Raw genomic sequence first — 20,455 nt, forward strand, 5'->3', positions numbered from 1 at the left:
CTTTCCTCTGTCCTCATACACCTGACATCACTGAGATTACCAAACAATTCTTCTTTGCTAAAGGGGTTAACTACTGTCAAGTAATTGCAAAATGGCTACTTTCCTCTTGTTAAGGGTGAAGAAACTCTCTAGCTATGGTAAGCAGCTCTTCTAGGAGGACACTCCAAAATCAAACCATTGTTCTCTAGTCTTGGGTAGTGCCATAGCCTCTGTACCATGTTCTTCCACTGTCTTGGGGTAGAGTTCTCTTGCTTGAGGGTACACTCGGGCATGCTATTCTATGTTTCTCTTCCTCTTGTTTCTATGAAGTTATTATAGTTTATATATGATGATCTAATTTAATGTTGTTAATTATCTTAAAATATTCTATTTTGATTGTTACTACTACTCTTGTAGTTTTTTATTTCCTTGTTTCCTTTCCTCTCTGGGCTATTTTTCCCTGTTTGAGTCCTTGGGCTTATAGCATCATGCTTTTCCAATTAATGTTGTAGCGTAGCTAGTAATAAAAATAATAATAATGATAATAATAATAATAATATAAAAAATTTTAAGTAATTTTTATTTTTCCTAACATACTTACCGAGAACTACTTTCTTAGGAGTTACCTGTAACCTCCTCTCTACCGACCAGAGTTTTGTGTAGTATACCCCCCACCCCGTTTTCTAAGGAGGCCTACCCCCGGCATTAAGGAATGTGCCCCGAGGGTAGGCTTATCGTAGGTCGATGTCCGGCCGGGTCAGCCTCATCAGTAAGTTCTATTGGATTAGCACAATGCTTGCAAGGGAAGAGAGGCACTCGGGGAAGGAAGGGAGGGCCATTACCCGAAAGTAGTTCTCGGTAAGTATGTTAGGAAAAATAAAAATTACTTAAAATTTTTGATTTGTTCCAACACGAATACTTACCTCGAACTACTTTCTTAGGAGACTTACACTTTAGGAGGCGGGAGTGCTATTCTGACCCCCTGACCCGGGAAGCGGAGGCCAAGAGACCCAGGGATAACGGTACCTACTAGAAAACGGATGCAAGGGTAACTACACAAGAGTTCACGTTAGTGTCTAAGTACTCACCCTTTGAAAAACTTCTTCTGATGCTCCTTCCAGTAGCGTAGTCGTGAAGAATGTGTTATCCAATGGTAGCAGTTGGTACTCCCCGATGAGGCTAGGAAGCAACTGGGTAGGATGGAAGGAATCCGCACTTGTGCCTACCGGTTGCTAGCCGTGATTGCGCCTGGGGCTTTTACCGTTACACCGCTTGGAGGGTGGAGATGACTGTTCCAATGGAGAACCCGTCTAAGGATTTCCTCGAGTAGTCCTTGAGGTAATGGGCAGTAAAGGTTGACTGGTTCGACCAAGTACCTGCTCGCAGGATCTGACCCACTGCCATGTTCTTCTCAAAGGCTAAGGAGGTGCTCAGGCCCCTGATGTCATGAGGTCGGGGGGTGCCTGGCACTGCCATGCCTTCTTCCTTGTAGGCTCTGGCAATAACTTGTCTCAACCAGAAGGAAATGGTGTTCTTGGACACTTGTTTCTTATTAATACCTGTGGATACGAAGAGGCTCTTGATGCCTGGGCGGAGATGAGCTGTTCTTTCCAGGTATTTTCTAATTGTCCGTACAGGGCATAATTTTAAATCTTCTGCATTACCCGTCCTAGGGATGGCAGGTATTGAGAAACCTTCGAACTTCGGATCCCATACTGCTGGGTTCTGAGTCTTAGCCACAAAAGAAGGCACGAACTTGAAGGATACTTCTTTCCACCCCTTCGAATGAGAAACGTCATATGACAGACCATGGATCTCACCCACTCTCTTAGCGGATGCCAAGGCCAGCAAGAAGACGGCCTTGAGGGTGAGATCTCTGTCCACGATATCCTTCAAAGGTTCAAAGGGGGGACCACACAACATCTTCAGGACCTTGGCTAAGTCCCACTGGGGCACCCTACTCGCCTGTGGGGGGCAGGACTGCTCGAAGCTCTTGACAAGCATCGCTATGTGTCTCGAGGCCCCCAGGTCGATGCCCTTCAGGAGGAAGACTTGGCCTAAGGCGGCCCGAACCCCTTTTATGGCTGGGATTGACATTCCCACCTTGTCTCTAAGAAACACCAGAAAATCTGCTATGTCTGGGACAGAGGCCTTAAGAGGTTTAATGCGCTTCTCAGAGCACCACTTCATGAAGGAGGCCCACTTAGCCTGGTAGACCGCAGCTGACGACTTTCTCAGGTATAGAGACATTCTCTTAGCCGTGGATGAAGAATATCCTTCTTTCTTCAGGAGCCGCTCGATAGTCTCCAGGCGTGAAGACGTAGGGAGAGTGGGTTGTCGTGGACCCTGAGAAAATGAGGTTGATGCAGAAGGTCTGACCTGTCGGGCAGAGGCCACGGTGGTTGACTCGTTAGGTCTTTTAGGTCCGCGAACCACTCTCTCTCCGGCCACCAGGGCGCTACCAAAGTCATCTTTAGGTTTTGGGCTGTCCTTACTCTGTTGAGCACTTGCCTTATCAACGTGAAAGGGGGAAAAGCGTACACATCTAGATTGTCCCACTTGTGCTGAAAGGCGTCTTCTAAGGCTGCTTTCGGGTCTGGCACAGGAGAGCAATATACGGGGAGTTGGGCGTTGAGTTTTGTTGCAAAGAGGTCCATCACCGGGGAACCCCAACGTTGGATGATGAGCTTGGCTACTTCCGGAAGAAGGGACCATTCTGTCCCTACTATCTGGCCCACTCTGCTGAGGCCGTCGGCCAGTACGTTTTTCTTCCCGGGAATGAACCTTGCTAACAACACCACTTGGTTCTCTTCTGCCCTATCTAGAATTTCTATGGTGAGATCGCACAACTCCTTCGACTTCAAGCCTCCTTGTTTCTTTATGTATGCCACTACCGTGGCGTTGTCGCACATCAACGCCACGGTGTTTCCCTTTAGCAGACTCGCGAAGTGTAGGCAAGCCTTCTGGACTGCCTTCAACTCCAGGACATTGATGTGGAGTTCTTTCTCCCCGTCCAACCAGGTCCCTCGTGCTGTTTCGTCGAGGAGATGGGCTCCCCACCCTTGGTTGGAGGCGTCTGTGAACAGTAGTAACTCGGGTGGATCGCTCCCGAAGGGCATCCCCTTGAGTGAGTTCGACCGGCAATGCCACCATTCCAGGGAGGGTCTTGTGCTTGGTAGGACTGGGATTAGAACTTGTTGTGAGTCCAGTTGACACCAGAGGTTCTTCAGGTTCCATTGTATGGCTCTGAGCCTTACCCTCCCTTGGGGAACTAGTTTCTCCAATGAGACCAGGTGACCTATCAGCTTCTGCCAGTCTTTCGCTCTCCTGGGACGCTCTGACAGGAACGGCTGAATGATATTCATGAGGTTTCTTATTCTGTCCTCCGAAGGGAAGGCTTTTCCCAGAATGGTATCCAATGTCATTCCTAAGTAGTTCATTCTGGTGGATGGGGATAGGTTTGACTTCTTCGGGTTGATTACGATGCCCAGACCCTTGCAAAACTGGAGGAGTTTCATCCCTTGTTCCTCCAAGACGCCCTTTGAGGCGGAAAGAAGCAACCAGTCGTCCAGGTATCGGATGAGGCGAATGCCTCGTTCGTGAGCCCACACTGAGACAGTCGTGAAGACTCTCGTGAACACCTGGGGCGCTGTTGACAATCCGAAGCAAAGGGTCCTGAATTGTAGGATCTGGGAACCCCATTTCACCCGGAGGAACTTTCGACTCGAGGGGTGGACTGGAATTTGGAAGTATGCGTCCTTGAGGTCTATTGTCATCATGTAATCTTTCTCCCTCAAGGACAGCATGACTGACTTCGGAGTGTCCATTTTGAAGTCTGTCTTCTTGATGAATTTGTTGAGAGCCGACAGATCTATAACCGGTCTCCACCACCCCCGTCGCTTTTTCAACCAGGAACAGACGACTGTAGAAACCCGGCCCTGGGAGAAGAACTTCCATGGCGCCCTTCTCTAGTATGGAGGACACCTCCTCTTGAAGGGCAGTCCTCTTCAACGGGTCTCTGGGAGCTAGCCATTCCGCCTGGTTGGCCGGGATAAGAAGGGGTGGTTCCGTTAAGAACGGTAGTCTGTAGCCCTCCTTTAGTACGGACACTGTCCAAAGCTCTGTTCCGTGAGCCTTTCATGCTTGCCAATGAAGTCGGAGGCATCCCCCAACCCGAGGCTTTGGCAGGGATAGGGGGCCTCCCACTCTATCTTCTTCTGGAGGAGCAGCCTGATCGGCCTCTCCTAGAGGCAGAGTAACCCGACCTGAAGGAGCTTGAAGGGGCTGGAGCTCCCCTGCGGGGGGGCTGAGGCATTGCGGACCAGGAGGAAGAGGGAGCCTCTCTCCTCGTAGTGCTGGGAGAGGCTTGGGACGTCGCGGCACTATCCGAGACGGACCTCTTGTAGGGCGGTCTCCTAGAAGGCGTAGGTCTGCGGTTGTTAGACTCCTTCTTCTTAGAGACCTTCTCCATGATGGCCTCTAGTTCCTTCAGGGGAAACAAGGACTCTCCCCACAAGGGTAAGCTCCGTATGGCCCGCGCTTCCCTGTCTGGTACCTTCCGGGACACCTTCGTCAGTACGGTGTCTCTCTTACGGAGTACCCAGTTAGCCGTCAGGGCGAGCGACTGGTAAGTTAAAAATTTAAGGGTTTTACCCCCGGAGGTAATAAGGTCTCTCAGGAGGCCTTGCTGGTCAGGGTCCGCGGGGTCGAACGAGGCTTGTACCCCTACTAAGGTGGAAGCCCACCAGTCCAGCCAAGAGGAGACATTCACTAAATCTCTCGACATTTCCTCCATCATGGAGGCCTCTGCTGGCGAGAAACAGACCGGGGCCGAAGAGGCCCTATCGTCTGAGACGCCCTGACTCAGGATGTCGATGGAAGACTCCACCTTACAGGGGCCTGGGCGACGCCCCTCTGGCACATATACTTTGCTTTGGGTTCTGAGGCCCTGGAGCAACTTTGAGGAACTCTGGGTTTTGGGGGCTTCGGCATTACTAGCCACCACCTTGTCCACATACTCCTGCCCTAGGACCAGATCTCGGGCTAGAGGAAGCGCTAGAGACGTCTTAGGTTGGGTAGGAGTCTGCATAATTCTTAATAGGCTTGACCTCCAGTAATCCTCGTCTGTAGCTGTAGGTTCCTCGATTTTGTGGTGTCTTCTGATAAGGCCAACCACCCTCCTATAGGCCGAGTCCTCCGTTGGTGAACCCTCCCTTCCGTCAGCCGAGGTCTCGGCTTGGGGCCGGGCAGCTGGGTTACCGGGCACACCGACTGGACGTCTAGCTCTTGGGGCCAGGGGACCCGTCCTATCGAGGTACTGGATCTCATCTGCGGGGACGTCCGCACCAGGGGCCTGGGTTAACGCATGCACCGCTGATTCAGCGGGGACTCTCGTCCATTCAAGGGCTCTGGGTGCCGAGGACGCGGTTCCCGTGGGCTGACCCGACAGCGGGAACCGTTCCTTCCGACCCGAAGGCCGCACCAGCTGGGCTGGTTCGGCCAGGCCGCCCGACAAGAAGCGCGTTTCCCCCCGCTGGGCGGGGTGAACCGGAGGCTTCGAGGACTTATGCCTTCTTGAAGAGTCCTTCCTGCGCGCTTGGTTGCGAGGGTCAAGGTCGTGTTTTGACGACGGCATCCTTGGCGAACACTCTCTGGACCGGCGGTCCGGGGAACAAAGCACCTTTGAGTCCCGGGGTACGAAGACCCAGTCGCCATCAGGAGACCTACTTCTCCTATACTTACGCCCTGGGGAACGGGAGCGCTTGCTACTGTACCGGGAGCGCGACCTCGAACGGGAACGCTTGCCCCTGGACCACTCCCTCCGACGATGGTGTTTTACCCTGACTTCCTCCTCCGACGAGAAATAATCATCCGACGAACCCGACGACACTGTGCTTATCGTATGTCGGCCGGTAGCGGGGACTGCGGGAGAATTCTTCGCGCGTTGAGTGCCCGAGGTCGACGGCTGAAGGAAATCTTCGGGGACTTCCGTGAGGGGGGCCGGGAACGATTCAAGGCGCTCCATGCTAGGGAGCCAGGGGTCCAGAGCCACTTCCATCCTTAAGGGTGACCTACCCGGCGTCTTCGGAAGCCTCCAACCGAAGGCATCATTACCCGAAGGTCATAACTTCTTCTGGTTGTCTCCGCCTAACGAAGACCCTAAAGCACAGGCCCACGAGGGCGGCGAAGACACAGACACCGCGTTACTACCCCACAAGGGGTCATCGGAGGACGCGTGCCCCCCGAGCACAAGGGCCGACTCTCCGGACGCACTACTGGGTTCTTCACTAGCCCTAGAAGGGCCCGCAATCGGCACTGCACTATCACTAGGTTCCTGGGGAAGGTCGCCTTGTTCCTTCCCTACGACAGACTTACCTCGTCCCCTACTCTGTGAAGGGGACGGCGAAACAGAGGCCCCGTCGGACTGCTCACTGGGTGATGGTAGCGGCGAAGTAACACTAGCTTTTCTGGGGGAACGTTTCGCCGATTTTCTCTTTTTCGTACCGTACCGTACCCAATGGATATCGCTCCAGTCTACACACTCGGGGCACGTATCTGCTGACGAACAAACCCTTCCCCTACAGGAGGAGCAAAGGGAGTGAGGATTCACTTCAGGCTTGGAGAGGAACGCTCCACACGATTTACCGGCTCTAGGCCCAAGACAACGGCGGATTTGCTCCATAATGCACACACGCAAGACACAAGCACGAAGGGAATCAAGTAATACACTGGGTAAGCACACGAGTGGAAGGTGAACACACAGGAACACCCGGGAAAAGCACACAGGAAAACACAAGTTACCACGCGGGGAACACGTGGGGCACTTAGAACGCACACAAAGGATCGATAGAGAACGAGGGCGACGTGTTTACACGTCACGACCAGAGAACTTACTGATGAGGCTGACCCGGCCGGACATCGACCTACGATAAGCCTACCCTCGGGGCACATTCCTTAATGCCGGGGGTAGGCCTCCTTAGAAAACGGGGTGGGGGGTATACTACACAAAACTCTGGTCGGTAGAGAGGAGGTTACAGGTAACTCCTAAGAAAGTAGTTCGAGGTAAGTATTCATGTTGGAACAAAATAACAATTAAACATGCAGTGATTAACTGTAATATAAAAAGCTGGAAATGATTAAATTTTGTCAGGTCAAAAGTCAAGGTAACGGTAAAGCAAAATGTCCAATTCACGTATCATTGTTATTATTATTACTTGCTAAGCTACAACCTTAGTTGGAAAAGCAGGATGCTATAAGTCCAGGGGCTCCAACAGGGAAAAGAGCCATGAGTTTGGACATGGTTGTCACAGACTTCAACCTGGTTCATAGTTGAGTGTGTGAAAATCCACGCCAATTAATACATGTTAAGGTCAAGGTCGAGCAAAGGTTAGAGAAATAAGCTGCCGCGGTGGAGGTCTGTGCTCTACTGAGTGCCCCTCTAGTTACCTCTGTCAACAAAGTTGGAAGCAGGTTTCGTTTTACCCCTTGTTTGTGTGTGTGTTTATGAAAAGCTTCCTGGACACAATTTTAATTATAAAGTAATGAAACTTGCAGGGACTAGCTATTATGTAAAATGCTGTAAATGGCTAAATTTTGGAAGGTTAAGGTCACGGCCAATAAAAATGTCCAATTCACGTAATCGGCCATAAGTTTGGATGTCGTCATAGATTTCAAACTTGGTTCACATATGTGTGTGAAAAATCATGCCAATTAATACATGTTAAGGTCAAAGGTCAAGGTCAAGGTCAAGGTCGAGCAAAAGGTTGAGAAATAAGCTGCAACGGCGGAGGTCTGCACTCTACTGAGTGTCCCTTGTTTCCATATATTTTATTGAAATAACAAATCTTCTAAAAGAAAATTATTCAAGCATACTGCATATTAAATTAGAATAATACAATTTCAAATTCTTTACATTTTTCCATACAGAGAGAGAGAGAGAGAGAGAGAGAGAGAGAGAGAGAGAGAGAGAGAGAGAGAGAGAGAGAGAGAGAGAGAGAGAGAGTGTGTGTGTGTGTGTGTGTGTTGTTGAATGCCCAAGTGTTTGCCTTCTTCACCAATCCCAGAAAGACTGTGAAACAGTGTCTCCTTGCTTGTTGACGTAGACCAATGAGGTAATTTTGTTGCTCATCACCGCTAGAGTGTTTCCTTTAAAACTCCATTGAAAAGCAAGTAATTACCACTACAGACTTCCCTATAAAACTCTATTGCAAAGCTTGTAATGTTAGAAGTGCTGCTTACATTTCTAACAAGTTGATGTGTAGAAGCTATTCTTCTACAGACCACAATCACAAGGTGTTCTGGTTCCTTGGGTGTGTACCCCACCATTCCTTGGATGTGCCTATGAACAACAGCATCTCAAAGCAGAGGGAAGTCAAGTGGAATGACCTTAGTGAGATCTTTGTCACTCACCCACCACATGAGATTTTCCTTACATCTTGTTTCGTCGGAACCGGACGATGTGGGGGATCGGCGGCTCATGCCCGTGACACTTCAGACACCACTGTACTGGATTTACTGGTTATAGGAGTGCCATGGCAGAGCTGCATGTCTGCTCTTGGAGCTGCCATTTAAAACAAACACAGAGGAAAAATAAAGAAAAACATGGTTAAACTGCAAAGTTAAAAGTAGCAGGAAAATATGTCAGCACTGATCAGCGATAGAAGTCAAAGTGAAAATGGCTCTATCTGGCAAGTAGATGAGGGCTACCCTTCACCCGCCAGCAACTGTAAATACCTCGTCAAAAGTTTAAATGGTCTTTATAGCTTCGAAGAAGGACGATGGTTTATTCACTTAGGAACAACTCTTGTTTTCAGACTGTGTAGTAGTCATTTGCACTATAGTCTTCTCATTGCAGTTTTTACAGGAATCTAACATTGTACAGTCACACCTTATCAAAACATCATTCATTTTCCTTGTTAGGGCTCATGACTGTCAGTTGAATATACAGTACTACACAATATATTCACATTATGAGTCATTAATACATACATACAGTGTTTTATATCCCTTACCTGGACAAGCAGATGCCAGCATAGGGAATGCTTTCGGATCCGAATCTTTTCTTTTGTAGCGTTCAATAAATTCCTTTGAAGCCTCTAACAAGCTAAAACTTCGTGCTAAGTTTATGTCAAAAACATATGAAGCCCCAATCTTCTTGAAGTAACCTGTATATTAAGTAGAAAATTACTATTACAATATTCTATCATTTCATCACTGGCAGTTTGGATAAAATATATGAAAAATGATATTTTGATTATAAAATAAATTTTTGAATATACTTACCCGGTGAATATATAATAGCTGACGTCTCCGACGGCTCGACAGAATTCAAAAACTTGCGAGCGATCGCCATGAAGGTAGCGGGTGTGCCCACCAGCGCCAACTATCGGCCAGATACCGCATATACATGTAAACAGCTCCAGTTCTTCTCATCCCGCTGTGTCTCTATCGGGGAGGAAGGGGGGCCTTTAATTTATATATTCACCGGGTAAGTATATTCAAAAATTTATTTTATAATCAAAATATCATTTTTAAATATTAAACTTAGCCGGTGAATATATAATAGCTGATTCACACCCATGGTGGTGGGTAGAGACCAGTATTAATACAGTTTACGGCGTATATGCTTAGAGTTTTTGACAGTTATATCATAACAAAACCCAAATAAATATAGGTACCTGGTAAGGAAGCTGACTCTAACGATTACTCTGCCTTGTTAGTCCGCTTTCCTCACGAAGCCCAGCCATCCTCTTAGGATGCTGAAAGACTCCCAGGAGCTGAAGTATCTAGGGCGACAACCCATACAACAGGACCTCATCAAAACCCTTAATCTGGGCATTCTCAAGAAATGACATTTGACCACCCGCCAAATCAAAAAGGATGCGAAAGGCTTCTTAGCCTTCCGTACAACCCAATTAAAAACATTTCAAGAGAAGATTAAAAGGATATTGGAATTAAGGGAATGTAGTGGTAGAACCCTTACCCACTACTGCACTCGCTGCAACGAATGGACCCAGTGTGTAGCAGTCCTCATAAAGAGTCTGGACATCTTTTAAGTAAACTGACGCGAATACCGACTTGCTTCTCCAAACGGTCGCGTCCATAATACTTTGCAGAGATCTGTTTTGCTTAAAGGCCACAGAAGTTGCTATAGCTCTTACTTCGTGCGTCTTAACCTTAAGCAAGCAACGATCTTTTTCACTCAAGTGAGAATGAGCCTCTCGGATTAAAAATCTAATAAAATATGACAAAGCAATCTTTGACATAGGCAATGAAGGCTTCTTAACTGAGCACCACAAAGCCTCAGATCCACCTCGTAAGGATTTAGTCCGAGCTAAATAAAACTTCAGAGCTCTAACTGGACACAGCACTCTTTCAAGCTCGTTGCCTACGATCTCTGACAGGCAAGGTATATCAAATGACTTAGGCCAAGGATGATAAGGCAGTTCATTTTTGGCCAAGAAAACCAAGCTGAAGTGAACATGTGGCTTTATCTGTAGAAAAGCCGATGTTCCTACTGAAGGCATGGATCTCACTGACCCTTTTAGCCGAAGCCAAGCACACTAAGAAAAGCGTCTTGAGGGTGAGATCCTTCAGGGAGGCTGAATGTAATGGCTCAAACCTGTCGGACATTAGGAACCTTAGGACCACGTCTAAGTTCCATCCAGGAGTTGCCATACGACGCTCCTTAGAGGTCTCGAAGGACTTAAGGAGATCTTGGAGATCTTGACTATTGGACAGATCTAAGCCTCTATGTCTGAACACAGATGCCAACATGCTCCTGTAGCCCTTAATAGTGGGCGCTGAGAGGGAGCAAACATTTCTCAGATGTAGGAGAAAGTCTGCAATTTGGGCTACAGAGGTACTGGAAGAGGAAATGGATGATGACTTGCACCAGTCTCTAAAGACTTCCCACTTCGACTGATAGACCTTGATGGTAGATGCTCTCCTAGCTCTTGCAATTGTTCTGGCTGCCCCCTTCGAAAATCCTCTAGTTCTTGAGAGTCTTTCGATAGTCTGAAGGCAGTCAGACGAAGCACGGGGAGGCTTTGATGAAGACTCCTTACGTGGCTGCCGTAAGAGATCCATCCTTAAAGGTAGACTCCTTGGAACGTCTACCAGCCATTGAAGTACCTTTGTTACTCACTCTCTCGCGGGCCAGAGTGGAGCAACCAATGTCAACCTGGTCCCTTCGTGAGAGGTGAACTCCTGCAGCACCTTGTCTAGGATCTTGAAAGGTGGAAAGGCATAAACGTCCAGGTGAGACCAGTCCAGCAGGAAAGCGTCTATGTGAGCTGCCTCTGGATCTGGAACTGGAAAGCAGTAAGTCAAGAGCCTCTTTGTCAGAGAGAGTAGCAAAAAGATCTATGGTGGGTAGACCCCATGTCATCCATAGCTTCTCGCACACAGTCTTATGCAACGTCCACTCCATGGAGAAGACTTGTCCTCTTCTGCTGAGGCCGTCCGCCAAGACATTCATTTCTGCACAAATCTCGCCAAAGGAGAGATGTTACTGCCTTAAAAGGAGTTCCTTCTGATCCGTGGATCAAAGAACCGAGCCTTCCAGACTGTCCAGTGGAGCTCCCTAACCCAAATCCGCTGCATCTGAAAACAACACATGGTTTGGGTTCTTGATCGCAAGAGAAAGACCTTCTCGAAGTCTGATGTTGCTGTCCCACCAAGTCAGACATGTCTAGACTGAGTTGGAGATTGGGAAAGAGATACTCACTAAGCTCTTCTCCTTGTTCCAATGTTTAGGTGAAATAGGAAAGGGCATAGGTTGAATCTCCCCAGAGAGATAAACTACTCCAGCGATGAAAGAGTTCCCACGAGGCTAGTTCAAACTCTTACAGAGCAACTGTTTTTCTCTTGCAAGTGAAGGACTTTTAACAGAGCTTATTCCATTCTTGCGGGAGATGAAAAGGGTCGAAAAATCAGACACTGTATCTCCATTCCCAAAAAAAGAATAGTCTGGGATGGGATACTGTAAGTTACGACTTCTCTACGTTCACTATGAGACCTAGCTCCTTGGTTAGGTCTAATGTCCATTAGAGGCTCTCCAGACAGCGATATAATGACGAACGCCCTGATTAGCCAGTCGTCAAAATAAAGGGAGGCTCTGAATCCTCAAAAAATGTAGAAAGCTTGCTACATTTTGCAAGGGCCTTGTAAAAACAAGAGGAGCAGGAATGAGGTCGGAGTACAGTGCTCTACAGTGGTACATTACTTTCCCGTCCACAAACCTCAGATGTAGTTGAAAGTTTGGATGAATCGGGATGTGGAAGTATGCATCCTGAAGGTCGAGAGAGACCATCCAGTCGCCTTCCATTAATGCTGTCAAGACAGCTTGGTAGACTTCATCGTGAAGTTTGTCTTGACAATGAACACATTGAGCGCACTTGCATCTTACTTACTCCTGCAGTGACCGTGGCTGCCAGATCATTGGAGCCATCCCTGATAGTCTTGTTCCTGCAGAGAACGTGGCTGTCAGATCATTGGAGCCATCCCTGATAGCCTTGTTTATGCATGACATAATTGTACAGCAAAACTTCAAACGCTCGAAAAAAACTCCTAACAGGAGATGGTCTAGCTCTGAAGCCGACCATAAAATCTTGGAGCGTCTCATGGCCAGGCGCCAGGGAGAGTCTATGAGGCTTGAGAAGTCTATCTGGGCAGAGGCAGGAACTCCCAAGCCGAGAACTTTTCCCGTGTCATACCAGACGCTCGCTCTATAAGCCAGTTTAAAAGGAGGGAAAGCAAAGGCTGTCTCCCCCAAACTCCTCCTGGTGATCAACCAGTCGCCTAGCAAACGTAAAGCTCTCTTAGAAGAGCGAGAGAGCACTAGCTTAGAAAACAACGGCTTCGAAGTAGCTAGGCCTAGTGTAAACTCTGATGTTTAGGCGAACGAGGAGCAGCAGTTACAAAATGGTCCGGACAAAGATCCTTAAAAATCAGCATGATTTATTTAAAGTCCATAGAGGGCTGAGCAGCTTTAGGCTCCTCTCCGTCTGACAGAGTCCCCAAGGGAATATCAGTAGGAGGGGGATCAGCAACTTCCTCATCTGAAGGAACCTCGTCCGACAATTGCCGAGTCTCAAGCAAGGGAGAGACCTGCTGTGGTGGCAATGCTTGACAAGCAGAGTCCACACGCAAAGGAGCATCAGTAGCAGTCAAGGACGCTACGTCATGTAACTGCTTAAAGGACTGACCAGCAACAACAACAGGTGCGGGAGGACGCTCGACGTCAAGTCGAGACTGCCTTGACTGCCTAGATAGAGCAGTTAAAACAACTCTTGACTGCGGTGCTTGACGTTCAACGTCAAAACAAGGCAACTGAGCTGGTTGGCGAGCGTCCTGAACGTCAACACGAGACTGCGGCAGCGGCTGAACGTCAACACGAGGCTGCGGTAGCGGCTGAAAGTCAACACGGGACTGCAGCGAGTAAGGATCCAAGTCACGTGACTGACGTGACAAACTCCCGACATCACGTTTCATAACGTCAAACGGACAAGTAAATGCTCATTTGGGCGGCTGACGGCCAGAGTCTCGTTTAGTGTAACGGCGACTCGAAAGCGAAGGTTCATCGTGAACCTGCTCAACGTCATACTTCTCCATAAGGGAGGCAAGCTTAGTCTGCATGTCCTGCAGGACAACCCATTTAGGATCAACAGGAGTCGGGACGGGCCGAGACGACGGTAACGTCTGTGTTGGCAAAACATTGCCTTTACCGCGACCCTCGGACCCCGTGTTACGCTTGCGTTTAATAAGCGAATCGTCTTCCGACGACTGCAAAGGGTCAGAGCTGTCCCCATGGCTACAGCCAGGACGCTGGACCTGTCCTGAATGGACTGACTTCCGCTTTAAGGGTCTAGAAACTTTGCTCCAAGATTTCTTTTGCGAGAAGCCTTCGGATGACGAGGAGAAAAAACAGCCTCGCTCGTCTTATGGTAGGGGCGATCTTGCTAGACACGCCCGATACCATAGAGGGAACGTTTGTTCGTTGGTTAAAGCCTCTCGTCCCCATAAGTCCTACGACATTACTTCTCCCTGGTAGCATGGGAGCCTGAAAGAGGTATCGGACTAGGTGAACGACAAGCACGAACAGGTGAACCCTCGGTCGCAACACTAAAAAACACTTTGCGCAATTATCACTTTATCACTACGATTTTCTGTTTTTGCACTTACTTCACTGAAATCGAATTTTTCAATAATTTCACATTAGGCATGAATAAAAACTGATTTCTACCTGAAGCACGCAATTCTCCCCTACATCAAAAGGTTATAATTGCGAAATAAGTCGTATAATGTAAGCACATTAATACAAGCAAAAAACAGTAAACATATATATCGAATAAAACGGAAATATATAAAGTTAAAAGGATCAGTGACTGGGGAGGAGACTAAACACTAGTTCATTAAAAACTACGTTTTCAATCTCTCACCGTACAGTGCCTTGGGACGAGAATAAAAACTAAAAACGTTTTATCCTTTCTCCCTGTACAGAGACTTAGGACGAGAGTAAAAAACTGACTCGAGAACAACGTTACTCGCTTGGGACGAGAATAAAGATCGGAACGTTCTCTCTTCCTCTCTCTCTCTCCGTCTCTCTCTCTCTCTCTCTCTTGATTTCACACAGAAGAGAAAAGCCCACTTACCCTTCGTCAATAAACAGGTTATTTGACCAAAGGAAAAAACTGAAAGGACTAAGAAATTGAAAATTAACAAGTTCCTTTAAATTAGTATTTAAAACATTTCAGTTTGAAAGAATGAACAAAACGTCAAAATCGATTTACTCTTTCTGCAAAGTGAAACCGTGATTCTCTCTTTCTCTATCGTAACGATAGAGCGCAAACTGCGTAGCATAAATAAACCAAACGTTAGTTCATCTTTGAAACAGCACGAAGACTATTCAAAGAAAATCTTTCATAAAATATCTACTAAAAAATATTCATTTAATAACTCTTACAGAGCAAATGATTTAAACTTAACGAAAATAAAAGTTGAATGGGCTCAACGTTGTTTAACTTCGGTTTCCAAGTTAGGACCGCCTACTCTCGGATTAGGGGAGGAATAGGTAAGGCCGCATATAAACAAATCATTAAAATTTATCTTGATGTTTAGTATAAATGGAAAGCTAATCGAAGAGGCCTAATAAAGGCGGGTGAGATATAAAATATATAGAGGAAAATCTATAATTAACAACAACAATTTATAACGTGATAAGATAATTGCTAAAAGCCTAAAACACACTTCCGTACACTAAGGGAAGGGTCGGCCATTTTTACTCTATGGAAAAAAACCAGAGATAAAAGCAAGGGCAAAACACTTTTACTCTCCTTTCAAAAGCATTTCTTTTGAGGATAATATTGAATAATCCAACACGGCGAAAGCAATAAAACCAAAACCAAGTACTTCACCAATTCGGTAGAAAACTCGAGGTCATAATAGCGAGTGGAATCGACTTGTCGATGAAACCGACAGAGAAGAACTGAAGCTGTTTACATGTATATGCGGTATCTGGCCGATAGTTGGCGCTAGTGGGCACACCCGCTACCTTCATGGCGATCGCTCGCGAGTTTTTGAATTCTGTCGATCCGTCGGAGACGTCAGCTATTATATATTCACCGGCTAAGTTTAATATTTAAAATGGGTGCTTACAACTACCAAAGATCTTTTACTGAGGTTTTTTTTATAATTCACCATGAAATTAAAACTGTACCCGTACAGTACACAAAAATTATTTCCTAAAAATGGAGTCTTATGAACTCTTGTTTGAAAAAAGTCAACATAATCCTTGTGACTTCTATTAACAAATCTAATCATCAAAATTCATCTAACATTACATAAATTAAAATTACAGTGCATTATAACTCACAACACAGCATAAAACAAACAGCCACATTACTGTATAATACTATACTGTATTACCATTATTATTATCATACAATACTATATTATCATTGTCATTATCATTATTATTACTAGCTAAGGAAATAAATAATCTAAAAGAGAAGTAATGAACAATTAAAATACAATGTACTAAGAACAGTACAGTACAGTACAGTTACCACAGCTATTGCCTCTAATCTCAAAACCTATGCCTTCATCCAAACTTCTTTGGGTCAGTGATACATTGGAAGAATAAGTGCCATAACAAAGCATCCTCTGTACACTCCATTTCCTATCATTCTACTTAATTACAACAGTTGAGAAAGTTACTCCACTTCAACTACTGTATCTACGTTAAGGCCTCTACCCATCTTATTCTTACCTGCAAGTTTTTGAGTGCACTCATCAGGAGACAGTGAAAACTTTGCAGCAATAGATAATATTGCTTGTGGGGACAAAGACACAACTACGACTTTTCTTTTGCACTCGTGCTCATTCTCTGCTATAACTCTGAAAAAAATTTCAAGATCAATAGTGGTTTTCACAAAGAAAAACCTTTTTTTAACATAGTCTCCAAGAACTTTTTTGTAAAAGCCTAGAACAGAGAATGCAATAGGACTTAAATTTCTAAAGAAATACTGTCTGCTCTGCTCTAGGGTTAGTGTTTAATTGTACAAAGCTTGGACTCAGTGTATATAAGGGAAACCCATGGGTTCAGGCTCTATTGAAATGATTACAACTCCAATGCCGAGATCATTGGCCAATCATTGATATGTAATCACCAAGAACCAATACTACGCTGGAGACAATGCTCCTTGCACATTAACATGCAACATCTTCCATCTTTAGAGTGAGAATAAAAAAAACTCCCTTTTCTACACAAGACTAAGGAGGAGGTAGGGTCTTGGAGACCACACAGCAACACCTCAAATTCATGTTTTTCCTTTGTTAAAATCACTTTTTGGGGTCCATGTGCTGTGTGGTCTCAAAGGACTAATATTAGAGCAATAACCAAGTAGTATCATGTACAGTATCATATAGATTAACAGAATCCAATCAAGCAAAGAACTCAATCGTATGTGTATAAGCGAGAAGAAAATCTAACAAGTCTGACCCTCACTTTCTAAGGGAAAACTCCAGAGAAGATGCTATATGCCTGTCATTATGCTTCTGCTGAGGGATCTGCTTTGTGTGCACCCTCCTCTATCTTATTCCCTTTCATAGGAGTTGCAAACGAGCTGAGCCCCACGCACGCTGGCTGTACTGCTCGAGATGTTTCAGGCAGTCTCAAAAACACCTTATGCTCAGATTAACTCGTACGGCTGTGCCCTGAAATTGCATATCAGTAAAACTATTTCCAAAGGGAAAGTTATTTCTCTATCATTGTGAGATTTTAGGCAGGGAAAGATCAGGTTTCTTGATAATGGAGGTCATTATTATTGAAAGGGACTTGTTGGTCAGGGTGCTTGAAACAGACCTGATTTTGTGGACCTCTGCAGGTAAAACTGCGGGGTAGACAAGGAACGGGGATTACCATCCTTGCCTTGAGACTTGATGTAAAGAAAGTACAACCTCTGAAGATGTTTTTGTTCTTTGGCCAAACAGAAGACATGGGGTCAGAATTAGGAGACGAACAGGAATGATGGTGGTATACTCCTGATCTCATTGTTATGCTGTAAGCTCAATGACTCTTCCTTTTGAAGCTATTGCAATGAACATTAACTTTCTGGAGTAACTTTGAGCCAAAAGGAGGAATTATCCAATTATACCAAAAACTCTGCACTCTATCAAGTGAGATGGAGAAGGTTGTTGTAAAATAAAGACTGAATAATCTTGTAAAGCCAGTCCAAGCCTAAATAAATGATAAAAGACAGCTCAACAGGTTCTATTAAGTGCAGATTTATATGTCAAGAATTGATGGCTTAAGCTTCCAATCGTAAAAAGGTAGACCAGAAAGGAAACCAAAACGTCCAAGGTTATCTGGCATGGAGACCTATCCATCTGGAAGACCGTCATTCCTTCCACACAGACTAGTATTGTCTAGTGGAAGATGACCTCTTATAATACATCAATAAGTTATTGAGCGAGCAGAAAAATTCCTTACCGGAAAAGAAAATCCAAGCATGAAAGTTTTGGGTCCAAAATGAAAAGAAGATATTTCTCTCTCTACTCTTTGATGCATCTGTATTGACTAGAGGGTGTAGCCTTGTTCTCAAGATACTGAAGCAGTGAATGCCACAGAGTGTTTGGCCAATGGGAGGCTACAGCACAGTTGACCCTGATAAGTTCTTAAGGAAATTAAACGCTTTCGAAATCAAACTCAGAGAAAACAAATTTAGGACCATCTGTTCCTGTCCTGTTTCAACCCATTTCTTGTCACTGCAAGATAATCTACATTAAGAGCTACATATAGTGGAATTTTGTGGTTCTCTTACCTTGCAAACAAGTCTTCTTGGAGATCCAGGATGACCATTAGGATATCTTGATCCATGATACATTCTGTGTATGGAGGCCCCCTTCGTTACTACATTGAGCAAGCCCTAAAGATGGAGAGAGTGAAAGGGACCAATCCCTATCCTGAAAGAGCTTCATAAGGGGAGAATAACTGCACTGAGAATTCTTGAGTAGAGTCCTCCTCTCCTGTGGTAACAAAATACTTCCTGGTTGGCTATGAAAATCTTAAAATGAAATTTCCATCATAGATTAAGTCTCTTGAATGTCAGGAAGGCCACCATCAGTTTGAACACATTTAAAGTGAAATGCTGTGAACTGAGAGGATCATTTCAAGAACTCATAAGTTTCCTCTGAATGATCACCCAACCTGACCTGGCAGCATCTCCATGAAGGATCATGGATATTGGGGGAGAGACCAACAGGACTGACCTGGATAGGGCCTTTGGTGTGATCTTAAAACCCCTTCCGAGCCGCTCTTCTCTACATCCACCTTAGGTTCTTCGCAACTGGACTGATTACAAAGCAAACTGAAGAAGGGCCAAGACCTTCACCAGTTGCTGTCTGGAGGAGAAGCAAGGCTGGAGAAAGAAATTGACCTTGCATAGAATTCTTTGCCAAGATGTTTTTGGCACACCTAGAGTGGCTTTCAACAGTGCCATCAGAATATCCTTCTTGAAACTACATACCCTGATAATCTTGATTTGTGTACCAGAGGAGAAATTCTTTTGTCTCTGGCACAGCTAGCCAAATGTGCAAAGACGCAATGACCTGAACCCCCTATAACTGAAAGAGGTAATCACCAACTTTGCTGGTTTTATGAACACTAATGGGACAATATTGAAGCTGAAAGGCATCACTTGTATCTGTATGAACCCCTTTTGAACTGAAACCCTTAGTAACATTAAATGTGAGAAGCAACAGGGACATGCTAGTAATTATCATGTATAACATCTATAGTAAATGACCAAGACAATCAGTTAATTAATTGGCATACAATCGTGATGGTCATCATCTTGAATAAGTTACATCTCATGTGTCGAGGATCACTTACTTCAGTGCATTGAATAGTCTGAAAGGTAATTTTAAGAGCTTGCATTTTCCTATGACAAATTCTTTCAGCTTTTTGCTTCCGAAGTAGTAAATTTCCATGGATTTGTTCTGATAAAAATGGTGTCATGCAGGTAATTTGGAGATCGCCAGCCAAGCCAGACTTTACAAGACTATGCTTTGTCCTCACAAAGAAAACAGTCCAAACGCTCTCAAAAACAAGAGAGAATGCATGACCATGGGATATTCATGAATGAGGTCCTCTGCCTCTGTACAGCTGACCAACAGCCCGGTTTTGCCAGGTTTGCTTCCAACCACCTTATTCCTCTTAAAAAAACTATCTAAGTAACAGGGATTTGAACTCTACCAGAGCAGGAAGATTTTGCTGCCTATGTTATTCTCAAGGAGACATAGGTGCAGACTGAAGAAGCTTGGGATAAGTGTGAGGTGCTGGCCTCTTTGCTGTTTGCTCCAAGGACTGTTGCTCACTCGTACAATAGGCCAAAGCCTTACAATGGCAGGTTTCCTTTTTGCTTAAGTACGGCCGAAATATTTTCCTGTTTCTACGGAAGAGCTAACTGCACATACACTATAGTCAATTTCTTTTAAAGAGGCGCATTTGCAGCGACTCGCAGCGGTGCCCTTATAGCTCGGAAAAGTTTTCTGATCGCTGATTGGCTAGAATTATCTTGTCCAACCAATCAGCAATCAGGAAACTTTTCCAAGCTAAAAGGGCACCGCTGCGAGTCGGTGCAAATCTGCCTTGCTAAAAAAAATTAACTATAGCTTTTAACTTATTCACTAAAGTTTTTTTGGGGGGAAAGGAGTTTACATAGATGGTCACTATATGGACACTCCTTTATTTCTATCTTCTCCAGACTGTAAGCAGCAAATCTGTGGTGCCTTACCTAAAATGATCTGAAATGGAAGGAAAAACATCCCCCAATTTACTCATATTTACTCATACATACTTGAGCCCCCCATTTCTTGGGAAGAACTTCACAAAATCCTTTATGTTCTTTAAATCCTTCAAACTCTTATTATTATTATTATTATTACTTGCTAAGCTACAACCCTGGTTGGAAAA

The 20,455-nt window shown here is 45.4% G+C and overlaps 1 protein-coding gene across 1 annotated transcript in view; it reads right to left on the reverse strand.

Moving 5' to 3' along the window:
• LOC137658876 (cytosolic iron-sulfur assembly component 3-like) overlaps window positions 1-20,455 on the reverse strand; it is a 97,825-nt gene that overhangs the window by 50,690 nt on the left and 26,680 nt on the right. The window contains exons 4-5 of the mRNA XM_068394001.1: window positions 16,250-16,377; window positions 8,991-9,143 (exon numbers count right to left, since the gene is read on the reverse strand). Coding sequence (XP_068250102.1) covers window positions 8,991-9,143; window positions 16,250-16,377 — 281 coding nt within the window. The remainder of the gene's footprint in view (window positions 1-8,990; window positions 9,144-16,249; window positions 16,378-20,455) is intronic.

The sequence above is a fragment of the Palaemon carinicauda genome, chromosome 19 (assembly GCF_036898095.1).
Source record: "Palaemon carinicauda isolate YSFRI2023 chromosome 19, ASM3689809v2, whole genome shotgun sequence".
Lineage (NCBI taxonomy): Eukaryota > Metazoa > Arthropoda > Malacostraca > Decapoda > Palaemonidae > Palaemon > Palaemon carinicauda.